Below are 25,838 nucleotides of genomic sequence, written 5' to 3'. Positions count from 1 at the left end.
AACAATGAGGCCTTAGAGAACTTCCCGACATTCAAACCAGGATCTTATCAAGCCAATCCGTGGAAATACTTTCGTTTGGCAAACGTTGCTTCGTATAAACCTGTACCTTGTGATAACAACTGCTGAGCGCCACTTCCTCTGACAAAATCTAATTGTGTTGTGATTTAGGAGGACTGCGCTGTGTCTGGCCACTTCTGCGTGACAGTGCCTCCTTAGCCGAGGTAACTGTTACCCAGGCCTGCTTAACACTGTTTATACTCAGTGATCCATTCTGAGACATGCAAGGCCCCCTTTTGCCCTGTTAGCATACACTGAGGATTTCATGATGTTTACTCTGTATATACAGGAGTCAGCTTAAATAAGACTTCCATGAATGCCGGATCCCCAGAAAACTGATGGACTAGATTACACTTTGGCCCACAACGTAGAACTCTTGGCATTCTGGACCATTTTGACCCAAGTAAGGTTAATAAAACCTAAATATTTATGTTACTATGAAGTTCTTTGCTCTGCTCAGAAGCCAAGCACACAGTCTGTGCTGAAAATTGTGATACAACACAGATTTGTTTTAGCCAGTAAAACATTCTCTGAGAAGCAGCCTGATGTTTGCTGAGTGTCTGTTTGTGTATGTGTAGCATACGTGTAGTGTATGTGTCCTACAAGCTGATGAAAAATGTATAATGTTTACATAGCAGCAAAGATGAGAGGCTAGTCCTGCTTATATTTTTGGTAATATAACATTTTGCCAACATTTTTTTTCTACTCTTTTGTGTATAATGTGCATTGACTCCTATAGCTGATTTTATTTTGTATCTTTTTGTCTATTATTGATTTTATTTAGTATCTTTTTCATTGTGTATTTGTTCTACTTTCTACTCTCTTTACTGCTCCTGTTTCATTCTGTTGAATTTCCCTGGTGTGGGATCATTTAAGTCTTATCTTATCTTATCTTATCTTATCTTATCTTATCTTATCTCCATATTGAATTCATAGTGTGTTGTGAATTTCAGAATAATAATTTTTGTGTGTGTTATTTTTCCTCATAGTAGTGTCATAACGTATTCCTGTGCTGTGTTTACTTGTCTGATATGTTTTACTATTAGATGACTTCAAAAACAGCAGATATCTGTCAATAACTGTATGACTTTTTATTGTTGTCCAGGTATTCAGGTCCATGTATGTTATTGCAAAGTTTTAAGAAATATAATTGAATTATAACTTTATTTATATTGCTCATTATATTGATCAGAATTGTATTTATTAAAATAGAGATTTATGTAAAAACGAACCAACTCTCACTCCTCAGTATCTGTATTATTGTCTCTTGTTCCTCTGTATGTATAGTAAGACATGTTGTGTGTGTGTTCTGTGTACCTTTTCTACACATTTTACACTAAGAGATTACTTTTCCAGAGAGATTTGCACTCCATAGCAAACTAGGGCGCATTCCACAAATACCAAACTATTGTGTACAGCGCCGTGTCTCGGTCATGTGCCTCTCTTCAGGCAGCAGCACATGACTTCTTCGTGCCTCACTGGTCACCAGGCTCCTCCAGCGGAGAACAGCCCCTTCCTGCAAACACTTATCCAGGAGCAGTCTTACAAGACGACCCCTCGACAGCTCGACGGCTCTATCTGTTTTTAGATCAGCGCGAACTTCCTGCTCGTAAAGCGCTGCTTGTGTCACATGACTGGGCGGCGTTGTCTCGCGCGGAAGCAAGCAGCTCGGGCTGGGACGGCAGCAAGCGCGAGGAAGAGGACGCGACTCGCAGGAGGCACTGAAAGGAGCTGAAGACGGAGATGCAGGGCTCTTCATCCGGCGAAGAAAGCAGAGTGAGCCGTGGCATGGACGGTAAGTGTGGCTGTTGTGGGCACGGAGCGTCAGTACGCGTCGAGGAAGTGAGAAAGTTGGCGAGCGAAATACCTGGAGACTTTAGGTAAAACGCGGGATGTATTTACGGAGCGGAGCAGCGTCACATGAGAAAATTATCCAGCTGTTCTGAAGTTCAGCCGCATTACAGACTCACAGTCACACATGGGACCGTGGAGGAACCTGAGGTGTTGACATGGAGCCTGTGAGAGGTTCAGGTCTGGTCCGACTGCACGTTTAGAGTCTGTAGATGAGCGGTGGAATGGAGCTAAGTACAAGTTTGAGGTACTTGTACTTCACCACATCTCAGAGGCAAATACTGTTTGATTTGTCGCTTCTCAGATGACAGTTTTCAAACCCTTCATGTCCAGTGAAAACCATGTATCTCCAAATGTGTTGATTTATAATAAACCGAAGAGTGACGTGTTTCTTTATGACTTGAGGAAATTCATCTGCTTCTTAAACTAAATAAACTCTTTAAAAACCCTCCAGCAAGAAAATGCAAATGGCATGATCTGAAGACGGCTCATGAAAAGTTGACTTTTCATGCATTACTGTATTAAACTATCAGAAGTGGTAAAAAAATTAGTTCAATCTTAAATATTTACAGCCTGAAATGCAGCACACACGAATGCAGCAGTAATAGATTCATCTATTATTGTGAACATTTTATATACTTGCATACTTTTACTAAAGTAACATTTTCAAGGCAGCACTTATTAGAGTGTATTTTCAGTTTGGCATTAGTACTCTTACCTATGTAAAGGATGTGAGTTCTCTGTTTACAGCTTTGATGACAGTTAGCAATTTTAAGGAAGTGCTGCAGTCGTGTTCCTCCGCCTGTCTGTGATGGTGACAGAAGACCAGACATTTTTCACTCTGGTATTTCTGATGATTGTTGAAGCATCTGCAGGGCACTGAATCTAAAACTCTGTTTAGACAAGATTAAGACTAAGTGGAGGATTGTAGATTTAGCATAACTGAGCCTTTCAGTCAGCTGATTTCAGAGGGCAGTAAGTTCACAAGGTGCAGTCCCACATTTATCAGCAGATGAAGGCTGATCAGTACCACCCGATCACTCTCAAACACAAGCCACCTTCTGCGAACGGGAGTGCAGCTGTGTGTCCTGACATCCCTCCCTGCTGGCATGTTTGCCTCTGACCTCGCTTTCATTTTTATCCGTGCTCTCACCAGAGGTTGTCACTGATAAAATATCAGCTCTGGGAGAGTGTTTATTTTAGGTCAAAAGACAGTGGAGTGTGGGAAAAAAGTTTCCCCGTGCTCCCCCAGACTCTTTTTGTCATCTGCCTCAATGCTTTTAATCTTTTTCTCGATAGCATAATGCACGTGGAGCGGTTGGAGTGAATAGGACAGCTCGGTGAAGCAGGGGAGGAAGATGAAGTGCTTGCTGATTGCCAGTGAGAGCGCGGAGGTCCTCTTCCACTGGACTGACCCCGAGTTTCAGCAGAGTATCCAAGAGCAGTATGGGGCGAGCCAAGAGGAGGGCCAGGGGGTGAGGAGGAGGAAGTTCAACAAATGACGTCCCGGAGCTGTTAGAAAACTCCTTAATCTCTATCTTTCATTCCCTCCTTTGTTTGTCTGAATGTTCAGCCTCCAGCCTTCGAGGACAGCATCAGCACCCTGTTTGCCCCCATCATCATCTCCTGCAGCACCATGGTGGACAGGCTGGGTGACAGCTACACCTCCTTCACCACAGAAAACAACCATGTCTACGTCCTGCACCAGGTTCTGCTCTTTTGATCTTCTTTTGAAATGTCAGCAGCCGTAGCGCTGTGACCTGCATGCAGGCCTCTCCTACAGTGAAGCGTCATGTTTGTCTTGTGAGTCCTGTTAAGAAATCAAACTGTTCTTTGTCCTGCTGCAGCACATGGTGCAATCATCGACTCCAAACACGAGTTTGAGGTCCATTCAGCCTTTTAGATCCTTGAATAGAGCTGTCTTGATTTTGCTTTCCGATTCATTCACACGCCCGAGGCAGTGCAAGCCAATGAGATCACTCTGTGTCCCCCTCAGTTCGATGAGTGTCTCTACATCGCTGTGAACGGAGATGGTGAGGAGGGAGAGGATGATCTGAGGAGGAAGATCTATGTGATGAAGAAGATGATTGAGGTCCGGTTTGGCATGGTCACCCTCAGCAGCAACCTCCTCAGAAAAGAGTAAGACATTGTGACTCCGTTCACACCTGGTATTAAAGCGTGATCCGTGTCCGGACACGCTTCACGATCCTGATGTGATCGATCTGCCCACATCTGGAGGTAGTGTGGCTCGCTTTGTGTTTGGACAAGGTCAAAATCACCTCCTTTGTTGTCCCTGTAATGTATCTGGATACAGATCCCATTTTAATACCAGGTCTGAATGGTGTGTGTGTGTGTTGCTTTGTGATACTGGGTTTTAAGGCAGCGTGGTGACATATGAACTGTGCTTCTTGTTGCCAGGCTGCGTCCTCAGGACACGGAGCAAAGAGCGAGGCTGTGGAAGCATCTACAGAGTCTGCTGGACACATACAGCCACCTCCGCGAGAACGACCAGAGCTTCCTAGTGGAGGTGCATTGCATTGCTTTTTTTAAGATTCGGCCAATTTTGCTTTGGATTACCGCAACATTTTTCAGCCGCCAGATGAATTGTTGATAGATGAAACTTAATATTTTTGTCCCCACACGAGTCCTGTGTGCATTAAATTCAATTCAGTTCAATTCAGTTTTATTTATGTAGCAGCAAACCACAACAAAAGTGGTCAAAACAAAACCCTTTAATTTACAGAGACCCAACAGTTTCCCCATGAGCAAGCACTTGGCGACTGCAGTGAGAAAAAACTTTCTTTTATCAGACAGAAACCTCAAACAGAACCGGGCTGTGAATGGGCGGCCATCAACAGCCACAACAATAATACCAATACCAGCTTTAATAATGATAATGGTAACAGTCTTAATCAAAAGGACCGCAGCATTATGTGTTGATGTGAGTGTGAGTTAATGAATCATTATTCATATTTGTTGCGTTAAGTGTCTTTTGTTTGGGTTTTTGAGTCACGTTATTCGGTCATGAGGCCCTGACTATCTGTGGTGCATTGCTATATCACATTATTTCACCACTAGATGGCAGAAGCAGCTAGAAGACTGACGTTTTCTTGCTGATGAAAACCCTTGTAACTGGGTATTGATACCACTCTGTGTGCTGTCTCCACTTTTTTATTATTTTACAGGATATGTGTGTAGAACTGTGTATCTTAAAGGACTTTAATGTGGTCTTGACATTTAACTTGTTATCTTAAAAATGGTCCCATTGAGATGTTTTTCTGGATTATTCAGATTCTAAGCAGAAAGCACAATTTTCAGGCTATAATTTCATTATATCCAGTCAAAGATCAATGAATCATACCCCTCTGGTTATCCTTCAGATCTCTTTCTCATTAGAGGCAGTGGTCAATTCATAGTCTGGAACATTTGAAAGCCAGTGTGCACATGTTTAGGGGCAAATTAAATCGAGCTAGGATGGAAACGCTGGTTCAAACAGTCCCCATCACCCACGCTCCCCTGCGGTCTCCTCCTTGTCTCAGGCGGTGGAGAGGCTGATCCACCCCACGCTGTGTGAGCAGTGCATCGAGTTCCTGGAGCGCCGTTTAGTTCAGCAGCTCAACAGCAGTGTGGAGAGAGCAGGAGAGGAGGTGCTGCACGCCTTCATCTTGGTTCACACCAAACTGCTCGCCTTCTACTCCAGGTACAGACCGACATTCATCCCGTAGCTTGCACTGTTTTTTACTTACGATGTGTGAGTCAGTGAGCAGACCTTATTTAAATGTACTGTGCTCTGCTCATTCTAGCCGTAATGCAAGCACGCTCGCCACCTCAGACCTCCTGGCCCTCATCATCATGGCACAGAATATGTATCCCAGCAGCGTAGACCTGGATGATCCGGGTCCTGAGGTAGAAAATGCTGCCAGTAGCTCGCACGGCACCAAAACCACAGCGTGTTGGTCGTCTTGTCCCTGATCGTTTATTTCTTTCTGTGCATCTTGTGTGCTCGTCTCTGAAGGATGCTGAGAGTACTTCCGGTTCTGGTCCTGAAAGTTTTTACACCCCGGAGCCCTCCCCGACAGACAGGGACTCAAGCAGCTCAGGTGGGTTGTGTAGCGAGCTCCTCTCCGTTTTAAAGGACCGCATCAACGACCAGAGGGCAGTAATGTGATGTGTTTGCAGCGTGTATTCTTCTCCTGTTACCATCTACAGTATGTTGTACTTTGTCTTCGGCAGACAAGCCGGTGGGAGGAAGTACTCCGGTGTTTGAGTTTGTGGACCCAGACATCCAGGTGAGAGTACATTTCAGTGTCTGATTCTTTATAAAGTGACTGTTTTGGCTGGAATGAGACCTCACAAGTTTGATGTTTAATTAATGTCTTCAGATGGCAGAGGACAGTTTGCAGACTCTGGAGGTTCCTCCACCTGACCCCTCAGCCCCTCGCAGAGTCTTCTTGGAGGTCTTGCTCAAAGAGGGCCTGTATCCCATGATGCCTCACTCCATGTACTGTCTGCCACTGTGGCCTGGCATCACACTGGTGCTGCTCACTAAGGTTTGTCATGTTGTGTTTTTTTTTTTTTTTTTTTTTTTTGACTCATTTATCTGGACTTATTTAACTAACTGCAATTTTACACAGTCCCTAAACACGTTTGCTCCCTTGTTGAACCACTTAAACATCAATACTTGTCCCTGTTAGATTCCCACCAGTGCAGTGGCCATGTCGGTTTATAAGTTTTTGGAGGCCTTCGCCAAGCTGGAGAAGCGTTTAAGTGAAGGTCAGGAAGGGTCTGCTGCTACCAGAGGCCAGCCGACTATTCACGACGTCCGCAGCAAACTGGACAAATTCATTAAAGCTCTGGGGCCCAGTGAGATTCAGGTATGTGTTTTTATGTATGCTGTGTGCATAGACTCAGATTGTACAACCCAAAATGATTGTGAGTAGAATTTCCTTTTGAAACGCATCAACTAAGAATAAATTACTTTAAAATACTGTGTGAACTGTCAGCCTTCCTTCAATCCAATTTCATTATTATAATATAATACACATATTTAGAATTCAGTTTATAGTTGGAATAGACAAATAAAATCTGCTTTTGATCCTTCACTTGTGATCCAGTCAGCACAGTTACAAAACGTCTGGACGGAGTTCAAGAACCGAGCCTTCGCCAGAGGAGGACCTGGGTTCAACAAAGAGTGAGTCTGCTGCCGCCCTCTGCTGGCCAAAATGTGTCATAGCAAAGCTGTCGGCCAATCCTCACAGCAATTATGCTCTTGTTTTTGTTTCAGTCTCATCCCATGGTGTAAGAACATGAAGACCCAGCTGTGTGGAATATACCGGCAGTGTTTTCTTCTCGACCCTGGACCCGCTGACATCCCTCGACGTCTCTCCCCGAGTCTGCAGGAGCGAGCGCAGTCCATGGTGCAGTGTGTATCAGTCAGATGAACATCTTTTTGCTATTTTTTGCTGTTTCACATCTGAGTCACAATTGTTTGAAGTAGTTTTTAGTGCACACATACCTGCAAGACACAACGGCATCCTTCACTGTTCATGACTTCTCTCTCTCCCAGAGAGAAACTGATGGACTGGAAGGACTTCCTGTTGGTGAAAAGCAAGAGGAATATCACCATGGTGTCATATCCTGTCAGCAAAATAATCCTGCTCCCTGTGATGTCGTGTTGTGTTGATCTAAATGTGTATATTTCTTGGAAGTGCATGCACGTTTCAGGGGTCTTAACAGCATGCATAAAACTTTTTGAAATCTAGCACGTGTTGACCTTGACCCAGTTTATCTCACTTACCTGGAGGATTTCCCAGGCCTCATCCATTTTATCTGTGTGGACCGATCCACCGGCCAGATGATTGCGCCGTCGCTCAACATCACAGAACGCACAACATCTGAGCTGGGGAAGGGACCCGTGGCTCAGTTCATCAAAAGCAAGGTCAAGCTTATTAGAAGTGCATGTCTGAAAAACTGATTAGATTTTTTGGAACCGTGCTTATTCATTTTTTTGCCAAGAGTTAAATGAGAAGATCGATACCCCTCTCAACACGTAGCGCCAGCCAGCAGCCGGTTAGCTTACTTACTTTAGCATATAGACAAGAAACGGGGGGGGGAACAGTTGCTTGGCAACCTGCAGAGACTCCAGTCAAGAAATAGTCCCACACGTAACTCCTGAAAACAGCAAATTGTCATTTTTATGTGTATGTTTTCATCTGTATTTAACAGAAAACATAGTGAGCATTAGTGCTAGTAGATGGATTTTGTTACCTTGTGACAGCCAGACTAAGCCCCCCCCCCCCCACCTAAACTAAGCCGACTGCCTCCAGTTTAATCTTTAGCATACAGATTACAGAGAACTCTGCAACTAAACGAATTTCCCGACATGTCGAACTATTTCTTCAAACTGCTCAGTGCATTAATAGTCTTGTTCGTCCTCGTCTGTAATGAATTTCCCTTTGATGATCCGTTCTGAAGGTGTGGAACCTTGTTAGCACAACACGGCGCTATCTCCAGAAGGGTTACTCCACTGTCACACTGCGCGATGGAGATTTTTACTTCTGCTACTTCCTCTGGTTTGAAAATGAAACGGTAAGTCAGTGGCATGTTTTCGCATCCAGTAATAAAAATAAATCTATTTAATAATGGAATACTGTAAAAGTAAAAAAAACAGCATCATATAATGTGGACAGTGTATATGATCTCTCAGGGCTTCAAGTTAGAGGCAGGGGAAATACCCATCCTACCCGATGACTCTGCCCCCATCGGAATGCTTGCGTGGGACTACTACAGGTAAACGACTGTGCATGAGAAAAATAGATGTGATTAATCCAAAAGAGAGTGCTGCTGACTATAGAAAGTCATTTGTCCAGCAGGAAGTTGCTGCGGTACTACAGTAAGAATCACCAGGGTGAGGTGGTGAAGTGCTACGAGCTGCTGACGGTTCACCTGGGGGTCATCCCCACCGAGATCATCCTCCAGCACTGCAGACAGCTGGCGAGCAAACTGTGGGAGCCTTCGCGCAATCCGCTGCTGTAGACGCACCCACACACTTGAACTGAGTCACAGTAGCCAATGTGCACATTCGTTATACCGCCAAGAACTGAAACTCTCATTCTCTGTACACATCCTCCGTCCAGTGCCTCTGTTTCCATCATTTTATCATAACTTATCCTAAATTATTTATTAGAAGCACTTCAGGTTTTGATTGAATGCCGTTTTGCTCTTATGCACTGCTATGTGTTTGTGTGGAATACATTGACAGTATCACTTAATTCATTTATGAGCTGTTTCCTATTTATTAATAGTGCTGTCTTTTTGTCACCTTTTAAACTTTGGAGATGATGGATTTTTTTTATAAATGCAGGTACTGTCCATTTTTGCCTTTGCTGCAGCTAGCGTCATAACTTGTATGAATACAACGTGCAAGTAATTACTGTATCTCCCTTAATATTAGAGATATATAATATAGATGTATTTTCAGACAATGAATGTCAGTAGTGTCACATTTGCTTTTTTTATTGAGTCATTATAAGCATAATTGAAATAGCACTGCTTGAGCCGTTGACCATTACATTCATTGTAGGACACTCACTGGATGTGTTCCTGTATAAATAACACAATTATATGACAATAACTTTTTACAGCAGCTGATGTAATAAATTCATTGAATATAAAAGAGATATGCTCAGGTTAGCTTGTCTGACCTTTTCACTTTAATTGGCTCACTCATTAGTCACGCAGCACTCTTCCATACAGACCCGCAATGAGAGAGAGAGGAGTGTATGCAGAGGAGTTCAGTATATTATCAGTCTCTCCACTGATGACTCATATAGCTCCTGTGAGGTCAGTCACAACTCCTGAAACCACCAGATCCCTCAAGAAAACTTTCTCAGCGCTGATGTCATGCACCACCTGGATGACAATAGAATGAGCCATGAATATGTCACAAGACTCAAAACATGAGGTTTATGAGCTTTAAAATAATCCATGTAAACTTACTTGACTCTTCATCGCGCTCATGCGTATGGTCTCGTAGTAGTGCAGCCTGGCGTGCGGTTGCTGCATATCGTACCCAAAACCTGCGAGGCTCACATGGTCGCACAACTGCAAAGCCATCACCACCGCGCTCACACCTACTGTTGGCATCATCTGCTTGAAGAGAAAAAATGCTCTTTGATCTGTTTTTTCAACCAGTTTGAGCAGCAACTACTCAGCAGTATTTTCTTAAATATCCAACATGACAGCAAAAATCCTAAATAAAGGTCAGAGGACAATAAAATGAGCATGTTTGCCTCTTGAACCAAATGTCGTTTGCTCATCTTTCACTCCCTTAAGTCCTCGGCTAATAGCAAAGTCAGTACACGTCTTAGCCAGGCATTTCCATATATTATTCAGGACAGGTTCATCTACCCAGAGGTGCCATTGCTCTTCCTTTTTTCTGTTTGCACGCAGTATTTTGTTAATGCATACAACAAAGCATGAGCAGAATGTGAGGGTGTGTCACAACTTGTCAAAAGAGAATTAAATGAGGAAAAGCATGTTGTGTTAGAACTCACATGTCCCTGTTTCAGACCATATTTCTTTAAGACTAGTCCTGTCTTGTGAACAATCTCCGGGTGGAGGATCCTGAAGTTGTCTGGTCTCAGGGGAATGCTCTCCACCACCTCCCTCCAGAACCATAGTTTGGACCAGAAGCTCTATTAAAAATGCAGGAAGAGATGTAAAGCATGTGATGCAGCGAGTGTGATGATGTGTTAGCGTCATTGCTGCATGAGTTGCTGTGACATCCGCGGCTTATGTAATACACCCTTTCTGTGTGCAATGGCTCCTTTGATGCAGATTTACCAGTGGCTGTTTGGTGATGACAGAAGTGAGCCAGTCCAGGTCCAGGCCTTTAAAGGCCACCAAAGCAACCATAGTGGTCTTTTTGTACTCAATGGCAGAGTGAGGTGCTGCCTCTGGGTAGATCAGACGGATGGTGGTGCGGGAACCAACATCTCTCTCAAAGCCAGGCACTGGAGCATTATTCATCCTGGAAACGAGATGAAAATGCATCTATTAAAGAGATTGTGCTTTGTTGATGCAATGAATTTTCTTCAGACCTTTTCCCCATCTGCCTGACACTGGCACACACACCTGATTATGATGTCATGCTGATCTATATGGGATCCAAGATGACTCCCATGAAGAACCCCTCCACTGCCCACCACCACACAGCGCCTGCAGCTGCCTTCTCCCTTCAGCCATGAAGGCAGACCAGGCTGAGGCAGGGAGGCAAGAGCCAGGGCCAGATGTTCTTCAACGCCGCGGAGCCCCTGAGGAGGGGACAGATCCCAGGGCCTCTCTGCCTGCAAAAACGCAGGGATGTCGAGGAGGCTTGCACAACAGGCCAAGGGCCTGAGGCGGTTCGGGCACCAGTGAGGCTGACAGGGGCGCGACAGCAGGGAGGCTGAACGGTTCAGTAAGGCCTGAAAAGGGGGGCAATCATAGAGAGGAGCTTGGTAAGAGTGAGGGAATGATCCAAAATGATTGCTAAGATGTATATGCATACAAGATCTCTGGGCTGCTGGTAGTCATCGCTGAGGGACGACCCTCTATCCAAGGGGAAATACGCAGGAATCAGAATAGCCGAGTAGCAGCTGATCAGCAGCAGCAGACTTAAGGCGAGGTTCTCATTCCTGCGAGACAACAAAAAAGACGGCAGAGCTTGCTTTATGGCATTATATAACAGCTCCATTGAATCGATATAGCACCTGCCAACATGTACCTGCTGAGGAAATCCCTGGAGCCAGTCTTTGTGACCGCATACTGTCTGTTAAAGACAGGCACTGGTGTTGCATCCTCCACAGCCTGAAGCAGCAGTGGACTGCCATCGTCATCCTCTATACTCAAGTGAGTCATTGTCACTGTGACACCTTTTATGGCACCACCTGAAGCGCACATGATTGAGCTCTATGACCGAAATGCAAAGAACTAATATTGCTTCTCTCGGCAGCAAAGACAAACTTTCTTAATAGCAACACGAAAGTATTGAAAGAGCTTATACCACGTTTCCTATTTCACTACCAAATGTCAACAAAAGTGTCTTGTTTCTTCTCACTAAAGCAAGAGGAACACAAATTAGAGTAATATGAACAATATATCTCACAGCCAGCCTGGCAGAGAAGATGGCAGTTAGCAGTCTGCTCGCCTGTGCTCCATGGTTGAAGGGAAAGCGGCAAGATGTCTGTCCAGTGCAGCTAAAATGGCTGCAGCTGCTTCCTACTCCACTGGACTCTACCACTTCCCTCAGTAAAACTGGTTAACCATTAACACGTTGCTCAGTCACACTCTGTAAATACGTGTGTGTGTGTGACGAACTGTGCAACCAATAAAAAGGAGGAACTGTCCAGAAAATATTCAGTATGAGAAAACATGATAATGAAACACTGGATGACACCTTAAAGATTTGATATGTTAAAAAAAGACTTGGTATAAGTATGTATAACATATTTGTTATATATACATGCATATTATTTATAGTACGTATATGTATTTAGTCTGTTATACAAACAAAATGGTTTATTTTAATGCAAAAAGCCAAAGCTGAGGCTGACTAGTGATTGACTGTTGGTGTGCTTTCAAACAGATATGTACAAAGTACCACTTGGCAGTAACGAAACCTTTATAAATAACATAATCCCTCAAAACAGTGTGTTTATGAGGGTTGTACCCCTGTGAAAGAGAAGTAGGAGCAAGAGTGAGTAAAGCCAGGAGCCTGTGGAACGAATGTAGCCTTAGTACTTGTGTATGAATGTGTGTGTGTGTGTGTGTGTGTGTGTGTGTGTGTGTGTGTGTGTGTGTGTGTGTGTGTGTGTGTGTGCATGACAGAAGGGAAAAGAGGTAAAGGGAAAGACAGAGGGGGAGTACAGGGTTGGCAAGCTCACCAAAGTGCACACACACCTGTTTGTTGGGGTAACACTGTGTCCCACCATGAACTCGGCATTCCAGCCACGAAGCCACTGGACTAACAGCACTTCTGTATAAAGTGGCTCGCAGTCAGCCGAGTTATCTGCCGCTTTTCTTTCATCAGACAGATTATCAGTGAATGTTGAATAGCTTTATATGTTCAAAATTCCTCAATTCTCTTTGTGTCTTTGTGCACTTTATGCAAACAGAGATGGAGGAGGTTGTGCAGTGAGCGACCAGTAGGATGGACCGCCAAACAGGAGTAGAAAAGAAAGCTCAGGTAGGTGAGAAAAATGTTTCCAAAGTGACGTTTGTGGTGACTTTCCATTTATATCACAGTGTCTTACATTAAATATGGTTCCTAGAATGATAATCGTTGGACTCTTACCACTCGTGAGAGTTTTTTTTGTCAGCCCGGCAGACTGAATACTTAATGTTATTAGGCTACCACAATATCACTATTTGAAAATCCACAAACAATGTGTGAACAGGTACTTTATGGGAGGTATGAACATTGATGAGCTGTTACATCCTAGAGAACATGTCAGCGTTGAAGTTAAGCCCCGAACATGAAGAGAAAATGTCCGTCAGCAAGGACAGGACCACTTTGTATGAAATTGCTTGCAGCTGGAAAATTTTCATTTCCATCCTAACCTGACGTGTTGGCCCTGAGTGGAGTTACACTGAAGTTCAGAAAATGTTTTATAACTGTGTCTCTTTATCATTACTGTCTGTCTTGCCACAGATTCAAAATAATTTTTATTCCTTTTTGTGTGCACTGAACAAAATAATGATAATGACAGTATCTGTTGCCAATAACTTGGTGTAAAATCTAATTACTTTAGCCCAAGCTGTCTTCTGTGATTCTTTAAATGAAAACATGCTAAAAATGATATGTTCCTGGCAATCAAAGGGTTTGTATGCAAAAGAAAAAGGAACATACCAGCCATGATCTTATCATCAATCAAATAAATCACAATGTTATTTCACTTTTATAAAATGAATCAAATAAAATAAGATTAAAATATTAAATATAAGGCGGGTGCAGGATCATACAAAGACATGTTCCTTTGAACTCTATGTCATTGATAAATTATCTAAAAACACATGAACTTCATATGAGAGGCAGTTTACCAGGAAGGTTAGTTTTTTTTTTTTTTATGGCCAAGCCTAGCTTGCACTATGCTCTGAATTTATTTTGACATTAGCACTACCATTCCCACCTCTCAACACCCCTTAGCCGACTTGGCACATCCACTTTACAAGCCAATAATACCTCTCCTATCCAGGATTTCTAATAGTATCTTCTACATTTTATTGTTTCTTTCATCTTCCAGGCAGAGGAGAGAGTGAGGGAGATCTCCTCAGACCTACACTGTGAGAGTCTGGATATGAGCAGAGGAGAGAACATCACAGAACTGTGCAAAAGGAAAAAGACGATCAAGACAACATCCTCACTCGGGGTGCCAGTGGAACTCCCTGTGGTGAGCTGCAATTTTCAGGATGAGTAGCAGGCAATATGCACGCCATTTGCTTTGTCTCTTTTGTGTTGCAAGGGATTAAATCCCCCATCTGCATTGATTTATTACAAAAATAGGTCAGCCACAAGGACTTTTCTCAAGATATATCAATGATAAAATGACACAGCTGCAAAACATCGAAGCTACAATTCTCAGAAATTTTATCTTCATGTACACTACATAGATATAAAAGCTGATCTCTGTGTCTCTCCTGTCCCTCTTTGTTTCTATGTATGTGTGTGCGTGTTTCTGAGTGGACAGATTAGGCCTGAGGACACTGCTGAATTTATGAATGCAGCCAGTCAAGGCAAACTGAATGAAATAGACAAGTATCTGGCTGATGGTGGGAACCCTAATGTCCACGATGAGGTACGCTCCCTGTGTGGCAATAAAACAAATATATTTTTTAGCAATTTCTATTTGTGATATATTAAAACATTCCAGCTGAAGAGGACGGCACTACACCGCGCCTCTCTGGAAGGACATGCTGCAGTGGTCCAAATGCTTTTAGAACAAGGAGCCGATATCAACTTTAAAGATCAAGTAAGACGTGCGGGCACATTGCTTGTTTGGAAAGGTGATGATGAGATTGGGTGAGATTATCTTCACACACTAAAGCTCCAGCCTCTAGTGGCCTGAAGTCAGCACTATTAATAGGATAAGGCCCTCCTACTGTGTTTCAGCTGGGTTCCAGAGCCATACACTGGGCCTGCAGAGGGGGAAGCCTGGAAGTCATCAAAGCCCTGAAGAGCCACGGGGCTGACCTGAACGTTAGAGATAAGGTGAATGTGCAGTCGATATGGGCCTGAATTTGTATCATACACTTATGACTGTGAACATACTGTAGGTTTTAAGATGATATATGGTTGGTCCTTTATCAGTTTGTATGTGGATTTGCATACAAATAACCCTGTACCCATGTTGCAGTTGTACAGCACTCCCCTGCATGTGGCCACAAGGACAGGCCACACCGCCATTGTGGAGTACCTGCTGTCCTGTGGAGCCAAAATAAACTCCAGGGACAGGGTAGGCAGCCATGTGCCCCTAAAGTCCTGTAAGGTGATATTTTTTCATTTTGTGAGCCAACAAAATCTCTCTTCTTATTTCCTGTCTTCCCTTTAGATAATTAAAAGACCAAACATCTCAAAATAAGATCATACTATCCATTACTTTTAATAGATCCCTCATAATTTTTCATTAATTCACCTTTAATATCATCATTAGACGACCACTTGCTGTAAAATCACCTTGTTGTTACACTTCAGTCATCTCATTATATATGGATGAATGATTTAGACAGATAAGTGATGATTATGGGTTGACTATAGTAACAAGTATATTAAAGAGATTGTACAGTCTATGCTTGTCTGTTAGTAATATTACAGGTGTACTAATGAGAAATGATAATCTCGTGTTAAAATCTAGGGTATCTATTGAGAATAACATGATCAGAATTTTTAAATATGTTTAGATATTTGATGGTTTTACTTTCTATAGAGGAGGAAGGAAAGAAGGAGAGAGATAAAACAAAGGTAACTGAGTTATTTTCTCTTGCACACAACATAAAAAGATATCAATTTACGGGACTTTCGGGGCTCCATAGGCAGCAGCTCAACAGTCTGTGTTTCATCTCTATAATTCATTTTTGTCATTCATAGCCTGCATTTTTTTCCCCTGCTCACAGGAAGGTGACACAGCCCTGCATGACGCCGTGCGTCTCAACAGATACAAGATAGTGAAGCTGCTCATAGTTGCAGGGGCTGACACAAAAATAAAAAATCATGTGAGTTTCTCCACACGTTGAGCATGTGTAGTTTACCTCGGAGATGATCTTAAAGGAATAGTTTGACGTTTTGGCTTATTAAAACAACAATTCACTGTTTCACAGGGGATATGTGCCAGACTATTTCTTGGCCATGCATGGCAGTTTCCTGCAGTCACAGCCAGCACATACAGTAACTGCCTTTTTTTATTTATAGATTACATAAATGAGATCTCGGGTTTTAGTTGGTGAGCTTGTGGGGTGCTGGTAGATGGATTTTGCTACATTTGACAGCTAGCTGTTTCTATTTGTCTGTCAAACTCTCAACAAGAAGCCAAATAATTTCCCAACGTATCAAGCTATTCTACTCTAAGATACTGATTGCACAAAACATGCTGTCAGTACGATGACTCAACACCATACATACAATATGAGCCTGTGCAAACAAACTGACAGTATGAACTGTGTTATAGGAGGGAGTGACAGCGATGCAGCAGGTAAAACAATGGCAGTCTGACATCATGGAAACCCTGCAGAGACTGGAGAAGCTGAGGGAGGTGCCGCCTGACAACACCTCAAGAGAGAGGAGTGAATAGTGCGAAAGCTTTGCTGTACATCCACTCATATATTCTTTATAATGTCACTTCCTGTGACTGTCTCAGGTTCAAAATACCTTCTGTTATTCCACTGTGGGTCTGTGTACATCATATCTGAGTCCATGCATTATATGTGCTCACCAACAAAGTCTGCCTTTCCAGAGCATAGCTGTTAAACCTCTCAGATTAATCTGAACTCTGACACTAGAAAATGTCAGCTTGGATGTGATGGATTCAAATGATCTGCTAATCTCAAGAAAAAGACACAACATATGGATGAGGGAACAAAGCTGAATTTCTCAGACCTTTTGCCAAACCCGAGCTTTTGATATTCGCTTCCAAAGAGCTTTATGATCTCAGGCGCACTCTCATGGATGTTTCATATCTGATTTGTGATGCCTTTGGAAGTTGGATAATATTAATGGATAGTGCTGTGCAGAAGCTGTGTTCGAATATGCATCAAGAGATCCTTGTTTTATCAAGGCGACAGACAAGGCCATAGCACACAGTAGCACTGCGTGTGAGACGTCAGCTGACGATAGCAGAGATGGCTGGTATGCCCCTGCTAAAGTCAGGGATTCAAGGGGAGCTCAGTGGACATATTTTCCTTCTACCATCAGTGGCTCAAATGTTCCCGAGGGCACTTGGCCATTCACACTGGGGACACTGATGGCTTGCTCCCTTGCTCACAATGTGGTTGCTCATATACATGCAGCTATTCATTTTGTGAGCACAGTCTGTTCAGCAAATATTGTGCTACTGACATGCACGCATGGGTTCATTGTAGACAACTCATCAGATACACTATCAACCACACACAATATTTCCTGTTCGAAGCGAGGCAGCATAACTGTCGGGGACTCAATGGAGACACATGTACAACATAAGGTTATACACAACAAGTGACATTTATTTTGTCAACCTGACCCTAACAGAGATATTACAGTTTATTATCAATGTAATATAGTAGGAGTAGACTCCCCTCTCAAATCTGTTGGACCCATACATGTTTTACAGCTTCAGTTCTGTCACGTTCCATTCCATGTCAACGACAAGCAGTGTGTTGTTTGTGCTGCGCTGAGGGCTGGAGTGGTGCAGAATGATGAGGGGGATGGGAAAACTGGAGGCTTCGGCTTAGTTCTGTGTAAACCAGCCAAAAACCAGAGGAACCTGTTTATCCATGAAACAGTTAAACTTCTTCCTGCAAATGTTGCACATTTCAGCCTCTGTGAACATCAAAAACGGCTGCATAATCATTTAAAAAATGAACTCATTTGTCATGTTATCGTGTCCAAGTGCAATGCTGACATCAAATGAAAAACATGTTTCTTGTTCAAGGCTTTAATAAACACATCAACCGTTTACCACCTATGTGATATCTATTCCAGGAAAATGGACGATTTCTTTAAGAGCACTCAAAGCAACATTATATTGTTACTGAAAAAGGTAACCATGGCAATGATATTTCCCAGGCAGGTGAAAGTCTGGACAGGCACGCTTTTAAAGCACCATTTGTTTCCAGTTGGAGATAGATGTGGGAGTCTAGTGAATTCATTTCCACTCAGGCAGGCGTGTATAGGCAAAGAAGGCTAGAGCAGGCATTGTCGCAGAAAATGAAAAACACTATTACATGATATGAAATACAGGATGTTACACACTTTACACATACAGAAAACACTGAAGTATCATTGTGTGCTTGCAGATAGTGATACTGACGGATTGCACTGCTCTGCTTTTCTGTGTCTAATGCCATCTTCCATCTTTGTGATTGTATGTTGCAGCACACTGCTGTGCCAAACAGGGTGTTCAAAGCAAGTAATAGCATGGTCTCATGATATTAAGTATTGATTTTCCTTTGCCTCATAGAACATATCAACAATGCAATTCAGTAACTGCGATAATCCAGGCTGGAGACTTCAGGAATATTTACAACAAAATCTAATATCAATTCCCTGTTTAATCTTTGTAATTTTGTTTTCCTGCCACGCTAAAGGCCCAGGTGGGTTTGTTCTTATTGATTTGTCTTTAATGTTTCCGTAAGAAATGACACATGCAACTCCTGCTGACTGTTCCAGGCTTCCTTACCTATAATATCATTTGATTGTCTTTGGTTGAGGTTCTATGTAGGCAACCCTAGACAAGCCACGTCTACAAATGCTTTGTAAGGCCTATTAACTGTTCAAGTACACTGAATTAATCTGTGATCACAGAGTAGCTGTGATTGGCTATGATGGTTAATAAATTCGTAACACCTCAAAATATTCAACCACATTGTCTTAAATAACTCAGTAACACCATTTTCTACCTGACCGACCAACAATTCTCTTGTTTCATTTGAAAGGTCAGAACAAACACAATGACAATCATCTATACCTCATAGAAAAACACATACATTAGAATTACATGCTGTTAAATATATTTGATTTATAAACTCTTTCATTCAGCTGCCTCAATTAAGATCTACATCCCTAATTTGATGCATTCAATTATGATTTATCATCAGCTTTGAGGCTGTCCAGCCATCCAAGTCTTCCAGGTTATACAGGGGAAAGCATGAGAGAATTATCCAGCTGAGTTAAGTCTCCTCTCTAATTTCCACTGGGAGGGGGGGTTTATTGAAGAGAGGAGAGCTGTTGGACCTGTGAGTGATGGGAGCTGAAAGTCATCACCAGCTTAGCAACGTGTCTGTCAGAGTCAAGGCAGTCTTCAAACAGACCTCAAATTCTTTAGATGACAGACACCTTAGGGTGAATGATGCAGAGGAGAGGGGGAGGAGGGGGGCACTGTGCATCATCTAAGTTTCAGATGGACACCCTTGAACTGCACTCTTGGACCTAAATGTCTTTAAGGCAAACGTGAATACTGATCCTCTAAAAGGAGAACACCAGTGAAAAAATGCATTTCTTGAAAGATAAGGTTTGCAGCAGCACTGTTAATTGAGACACGATTTTAAAGGTGCCCTGTGGAGTGTTCTTGTAAACAAACAAAACTTGTGTTGACATTCACTGTGTGCATCTTGGAGGTTTGGCAAATGCGTTGAAGGCATTTCCTTCCTCATAAAACATTTGTAAAGCCAATTTTTTTTAGAGCATTTTACACTGTGCATTATTCAGAACCATGCTTGGGTTGAGTCTTATTCTTCATTGGATTTGTGGGTGCATTGCTGCAGTCCTTTGTGCATAACCACCACCATCAGCAGAGCAGTGTGAAGCCATCTGCAAGAATGTGTATCACATCGTCCACATGCATCCTGGTGCATGTGCATAATAAAAAAAGACAGGGACCCATTTGTAAAAACATTGCTCCATAGTGCTACCAGTGGCCAAAAACTCCACATGGTACCTTTAAATATCACTCTGTTGTAATGGATTGCAGCATTTTTAAGGTGTCTATTTATCTCTTTAGTGGCTAAAGTCTTCGGCATACAGACTTACTTTACACATCCTCCTAACACAGGAGAAAAAAAAAACCTCTTCAAAGTACCAGATGTGCAACAACGTGGTAAGAGGAGGGCTCCCATATTCAGTTATTTGAAGTATGGAAGTTAACTATTGAGAGAAGAACACTAAGACACTGTTTGAGTACAAGAATCAGAACAAGGGAAAAACAGCAGCATTTGTTTCTTTGCATGACTTGTGAAGTTAAAGGTGTGCTTCATGGTGTTGTGCATTTCAAGTCAATCATACAGAAAGCCATTGTTTGGTCAAATTGCATGAGCATTCCAAGCCACTGTGAAGGCCAAGAAAGGAAGATGAAGAAAATGAAAAGAAAGTGATGGTGGAAAAAGAGAAGAAGATGCAGAGAGAAGAGCTGGAGGGGAGTATACGAGTACACATCCCTGAGGTCCTCCTGGAAGGTGCTGGAACCTGACCTCCAGGCTCCATGACAGTCAAAGTGCCAGACTGCGAGCGTTGGAGGCAGAAGCCTGTGCACGCTGCACCACTCCCGGACACTTCTCCCTCTTCTGCAGCTTGTGGTTTTGAAACAAGCCCTCGTTTCGTGGGACACCATGAGCTCCATCTGGGAAAGTCAATAGCCCTGGAGGCACGGACACAGGACACTATCAGCATCCACAGAGAGACGACATTGACTTTCTGACGTGCAAACTGTACCAGTGGTGTAACAGACTTACCATATCCCTCAACACGTCCATCTTTGAATTCTCCTTCAAACTTCATGCCATCGTATCGACTGAAGACTCCAGTGCCTTGAAACTTTCCATGTGCAAATTCTCCTTCGTACCTGATACGGTGAAAAGAGAGCAGGTTGTCATTTGCAACACATGATTGAGGACAAAACTTCTTTTTGTCTCACTTTTGCTCACACACCTGGATCCATCTGTGAAGAACAGCATGCCAGAGCCATGGAAGAGCCCATTCTCGAACTGGCCAGTGTAGCAGGTTCCATCCTGAAACTTGAGCTGGCCAACACCATGCCTCCGACCTGGAAACACACCATCAGAGTGAGTAACGGCTCAAACTTAAAACAGACGATGGAAACACAAGAAATCCTTTCAAGGCAAATGACCTTGATGGGAGATCCTGATGCCATTTGCTGATGCACATTTTATCTACATGGGTGTCATCGTGTCTCATCTAACCACTTAGCCTCTTATGGATTACTCTTTCGTAATAGTGTGTAACATTCTCTAAGAGATGACCAACTGAGCATGACATTCGAACTCGCAATGCGGCTCAGGGTTTTATATTCACTTGGTGTTGTTGAGCCACTACATATGTCACATGAGTTAGTACGTGCTCGGATTTAAGTAACCCCTCCATCAGCTAAAGGTTTACTACTGAATTAGGAGTCCCATCTGCCTCCTGCGCGGTGGGAATTACAGCACTCTAATCCAGCAGATTTTTTAGCAGGGATTTCTACTTTAGGATCCAGACTGTGAAACAGTCAAGGAATGTACTTGCATTCCCCTCCTAGTAGCCTATGATCCACCACTGAAACTTATAATCATGTCGGAGAACACACACCTACATGTTTCTAGACTGAACTGCTACAACCGGCTTGTATTTGCCTTGTATTTGCCACACTGGAAAAGCAGGCAAAGTTGCATTTGAAGGGTGAAGGAATACACCAGTTAAAACGGCGGGGGCAGTAGTGTTTGATCTAAAAGCAGCTAAAAGTCATCGCAAACTCGAGGCTAAGACAAAATAAAATCTCCCAGGGTGGTCTTGTTCCTAGCATTTTTCACTTGATTTGGTTTCTCAACAGCAGCTGACAGAGGACTCTCTGAGATTTCCCAAACAGTTCCAAAGTCTAATCCAGAAGATTTGACAAAGCCAGAGCTGGTAAATCTGGCTGTGTTCGTCATGGGCTGCCAATGCTAGCTAATTGGGATTTCATTAAATAGCTTGAGCTTGCATGTCACTAGCATCACTGTAAGTGTCTGTGGGAGAGAGTTAAAGCAGTGCAAGCATCCTCATAATCTTTGCCACAGGTGAGCATTTTGACAAGAGATTTCCCTTCGCAGAAAGATTTAACTCCTCAGTCTGCACATGTCCATGCAGTTTCATGATTATCTGTGCTGCCACTGCTCCTTGCATTTGTTCGTGCAAGCTGCTCCATAATATTTTGACACGTATTTGTGTAAACATAAATGATTCTGGATATGGAAAAATAATCCGGTATAACAGTGTTATGAGTAGCCTGGTTTTTCTTGATGAAGGCAGCTGTGAAGAGCTTCTTTTATCCAGGAGTGATGATTTAATGAGCATCAAGCCCGTGCTGAGGCAGAATGCTGTTATCTTAGCCAATGTTGCAACATGTACTCAGAGGCTAATCAACAGCACTCTTTCGTTCCATTTGCATCTCATTCTCGTCAGTAGCTTTGTTAAATACGGTCACAGTTTAAATGCTTGTGTGCATGAAGCCATGATTAAATACCAGAAATATACTGCATGAGTCAAGATGAACTGTTCAGGTTAAAGATCGTGACTTTAGAAATAGTAAAAACACATTCTAGGGAAACTTGCCAACATAGTTCTCATCAGCAACTATTAAAATCCATATACAGAAGGTACAAGTGAAAGCTTGTCACATCGCTGTAGTTAAGCTGCACACAAACTGTACAAAATACGGTTGTCTTGCCTTCTTTCCACTCGCCGTGGTACTCTTCCCCACTGGCATAGGTGAAAGATCCTCTGGTCAGAGTCATGTCACCCCTGTTTTTGACACACAGACACATCAGAGCTCAAGAACACATGTTTAGTGGTGGCGATTTATGTTTAAAAGAAAAGCATGTGAAAGGTTTTCAGAGTGAGAGGAGCATCTGTGAATCCCTTCCAACCAAAATGCTTTCTTTTTTTTTTTTTTTTAGCTGACCACAACCTCTGACCTAACCATGGAGGGAAGCCAGTGAAGAGCGAATTTTCCATAGGACTGCAGCAGTGTACTGTTTCATGCTATACCATGGTATGAAAAGTGACAGCTATCTATAGTACTGAATTCTACCGTATTGGTGTTATGAAAAAATATAAGACAATATCTTGTTCCTTTAAAGGTTGTTGTAGCTGATAATAACAGTGATGGTGTAATACCCTGATTATTAGTCCTGTCCACAGAGCAGAAGGCAAAACAGCCTGGTGTGATCAGTACTTGAGTACCAAATACCATGAACACATTAGTTTGAGGATTATTTGTCAGCACATGAATAGCTGAAGCAGTTTCACGTCTTCAGATTTTTAACTAGGTTGGAAATTATTGTCAGCATTGCTGGAGGGGGAAGCCTTGGTGTGGGCTAAAAGTGCATGTTGAACTTTAAGTGTGGGTCGGATCAAAGGATAAAGACAAGTTACACCAGATCACTATAACTCTCAGGCTAAGAAGTCTGTTTAGCGCTCAGCATATGTGGGTGGTGGTGATGCTGGCGATGGTGGTGTAAGTCCAGTTAAAAAGCACACAGGGGCGAAACGCCTTCTGTCAACAAACACACTGGAAAACGTGACTGTGGCATGACTGCAGATATAAACAAAAGCTTATTGCATGGCGACCATTTCAAAACATTGTTCAGTAGCTCTCCAGCCTCCAAACACACGACAGTGTTGTACAGAATGGCTGTCAGGTGTAGTTTTACACACCACTCGCCATTAAATTAATTATTCATCAGCTCACACTAAGGTAGAAACACCCGTTATTGTAAATATCCAATTGAGGCTGTCTGTATGTTTCGATCGTTGCAGCCTTTACACGGATGCTGCTGAATTGGCTATAGCTTTTACGGACAAGCATATGTAAATCGACTGTAGCATATGGCAACACAACTATATGCGAAAAGCGACAACACCTATGAACGCTATCATTTACCTGTACGCTACGTTTGTCGTCTCTGAAGCATGGAAACCACCGTACAAGAGCGGAGGGGCGTAAAAATATGAAAACACCGGCTGAGAAACGTATGTCGCGTTCACGTGCTCCTCGTAAGCTCCTACTCCCCGGTTCAGGAGTCGTAACAGACGGTCACATAGGCGTCAGGGTGGCTAGATTGGCTCGAAATTACGAGAAAATCTGCGGCTAAAGGCGTTTTGGTGGCGGTTGTTTTATTTTAGGAATTGAGAGAACGCATATGTTTCAGCAGCTTCGTGGAAATTGCGAAATGTTATTATTTGCTTTACTTAATATCATCTTAAAGTTATAAAGACTCAACTTAGCAACACATTCCCTCTCTGCGAGCCATGTTTACGTTTGGTGTCCTGTTCGCGGTGACATTTAAGCGCGCCTCATTGCAAGATCGCAAGAATTCCGACAGCCTATGAAGGCATCATTACAACAGCATCATTGCAGCTTGACCGCCGCGCTCTTTCATTGCATGACTATTGTCGGCTCTCATTGAAAACTTTCTCTGATTGGCCTAGTGTGCTACAGCTTAAAGACTGTGGCAGACATTTAGAAAAGGCTGTTGGGCATTTTTCTGAATCTACTTGAAGCACTCAACACTGCAACCGAAAGGGAAACCCGCAGCTGAACTGGCTGCAGTCAGGGATTCATTATGTGCAATATGTAGACTGCAAATGAAGTATATACTTAAGTGAACTGTGAATAAAGATTTTGTCATTATTATTATCATTATTATTATTATTATTATTATTATTATTATTATTATTATTATTATAGTCCACAGTACACAGTAACACAGTAGATTTAAGTAGTCGTGATGTGGGAATTCTGCTAATGCTTCTCACAGGGCAAGCACACAGGTTTTTCGCCCTCAAACACAACTGCAGTTTATCTTAAGAGTAGACAAAAGGTCTGAAATAGCACTTACTTTACTTAAGTTACTGTTACTGGGCATCCAGTTAAGGCACCAACTGGATCTAGAATTACGCATACTTCAAATAAATCTCAGAAAGTGATACTCAAAATATTGAATGAATATGAATACAAAATAAGAAATGATACTGCAACATTCCTAATGAAGCCCCATCATTTTTTGATAGAGGTAAAATCAGGCCAGATTAACCTGCTGGCGGCCCCTGTGACAAAAATGGACTGTGGACCCTTATCAACTCCCTTGTTTCCAAACTTAGCAGATAAAACAACTCTACAACCCATGGCCCATAAGACTGAGAGTCTTTACCATGCCCACCATCTTAGTTTAGCAACTTAGCATGCAAACCTTTGCTAATCAGCATTAAACAAAGTATTTCTCAGGCCGATACGAATGACAGTTAAACAGTCATAAACCAGAGTTTAGGACCAAATTAAAATTTGGCTCTAGAAGAAACACAAAGGTGAGTATGATATATTATCTGGAAACCATCAATGTCTCTACCAAATTTTGTGCCACTCCATGTACCCTAGATGTTTGGATATTTCAGTGGCTAAGTGCCAACTTTGACCTCCTGGTGGCGCTAAAGGAAAATTCAGAGATCTAGGCCTAATCTAAAGTCATGAAGACTTATCCTCTTGGAGCCACGAATGTCTGAAAGTTATTCATGGAGATCCATCAAGTAGTTGTTGAGGTTTTTCATTGTAGACAAAAGTGGTGGACTAACATTGCTGTCTCTAGAGCCATGCTGAATGTATTAGTTAAAAATGCAGGCTCTGCCTTGAGGCCTAAACATTCTGAGTTATTTTAGCTAATTAATCAAATTA

General features: G+C 42.6%; 4 protein-coding genes across 6 annotated transcripts; 2 read left to right on the top strand and 2 right to left on the bottom strand.

Moving 5' to 3' along the window:
* The first annotated feature begins 1,516 nt into the window (after window positions 1-1,516).
* Window positions 1,517-9,594, top strand: hps1 (HPS1 biogenesis of lysosomal organelles complex 3 subunit 1). 3 transcript variants are annotated; one of them, XM_076743820.1, is made up of 18 exons: window positions 1,517-1,852; window positions 3,208-3,383; window positions 3,482-3,616; window positions 3,905-4,047; window positions 4,327-4,435; window positions 5,448-5,608; window positions 5,712-5,814; window positions 5,924-6,008; window positions 6,142-6,197; window positions 6,291-6,458; window positions 6,603-6,782; window positions 7,023-7,099; window positions 7,193-7,330; window positions 7,475-7,540; window positions 7,702-7,846; window positions 8,383-8,496; window positions 8,615-8,697; window positions 8,778-9,594. In XM_076743820.1, the coding sequence occupies exons 2-18, from the start codon at window positions 3,267-3,269 to the stop codon at window positions 8,941-8,943; spliced, it is 2,046 nt and encodes a 681-aa protein (XP_076599935.1). In that variant the 5' UTR covers window positions 1,517-1,852; window positions 3,208-3,266; the 3' UTR covers window positions 8,944-9,594. The 3 variants fall into 3 exon arrangements, 2 of the variants coding, with proteins under 2 accessions (XP_076599935.1, XP_076599936.1); XR_013077827.1 differs by having other exon boundaries at window positions 1,620-1,852; window positions 7,193-7,325; window positions 8,781-9,454; XM_076743821.1 differs by having other exon boundaries at window positions 1,623-1,852; window positions 8,781-9,454.
* A 103-nt stretch (window positions 9,595-9,697) lies between these two features.
* st3gal7 (ST3 beta-galactoside alpha-2,3-sialyltransferase 7) lies at window positions 9,698-11,808 on the bottom strand. The gene is made up of 7 exons (XM_076743823.1): window positions 11,675-11,808; window positions 11,459-11,585; window positions 11,044-11,375; window positions 10,753-10,939; window positions 10,464-10,604; window positions 9,907-10,056; window positions 9,698-9,819 (listed from the first exon to the last, which is right to left on the bottom strand). The coding sequence occupies exons 1-7, from the start codon at window positions 11,806-11,808 to the stop codon at window positions 9,733-9,735; spliced, it is 1,158 nt and encodes a 385-aa protein (XP_076599938.1). The 3' UTR covers window positions 9,698-9,732.
* Window positions 11,809-13,066: 1,258 nt separating this feature from the next.
* On the top strand, window positions 13,067-16,733 carry ankrd2 (ankyrin repeat domain 2 (stretch responsive muscle)). The gene is given in 8 exon segments (XM_076743392.1): window positions 13,067-13,135; window positions 14,193-14,339; window positions 14,637-14,744; window positions 14,820-14,918; window positions 15,059-15,157; window positions 15,303-15,401; window positions 16,060-16,158; window positions 16,611-16,733. Coding segments are annotated over 8 exon segments (843 nt in total).
* A 1,340-nt stretch (window positions 16,734-18,073) lies between these two features.
* On the bottom strand, window positions 18,074-24,119 carry morn4 (MORN repeat containing 4). The gene is made up of 5 exons (XM_076743997.1): window positions 24,051-24,119; window positions 22,836-22,909; window positions 21,062-21,176; window positions 20,866-20,975; window positions 18,074-20,771 (listed from the first exon to the last, which is right to left on the bottom strand). The coding sequence occupies exons 2-5, from the start codon at window positions 22,900-22,902 to the stop codon at window positions 20,623-20,625; spliced, it is 441 nt and encodes a 146-aa protein (XP_076600112.1). The 5' UTR covers window positions 22,903-22,909; window positions 24,051-24,119; the 3' UTR covers window positions 18,074-20,622.
* Between the last annotated feature and the right edge of the window lie 1,719 nt (window positions 24,120-25,838).

This window comes from Chaetodon auriga, chromosome 11 (genome assembly GCF_051107435.1).
Source record: "Chaetodon auriga isolate fChaAug3 chromosome 11, fChaAug3.hap1, whole genome shotgun sequence".
In the NCBI taxonomy this organism is placed as follows: domain Eukaryota; kingdom Metazoa; phylum Chordata; class Actinopteri; order Chaetodontiformes; family Chaetodontidae; genus Chaetodon; species Chaetodon auriga.
Note: the sequence above shows the minus strand (reverse complement) of the source record. Positions and strands in the feature narration are given on the sequence as shown.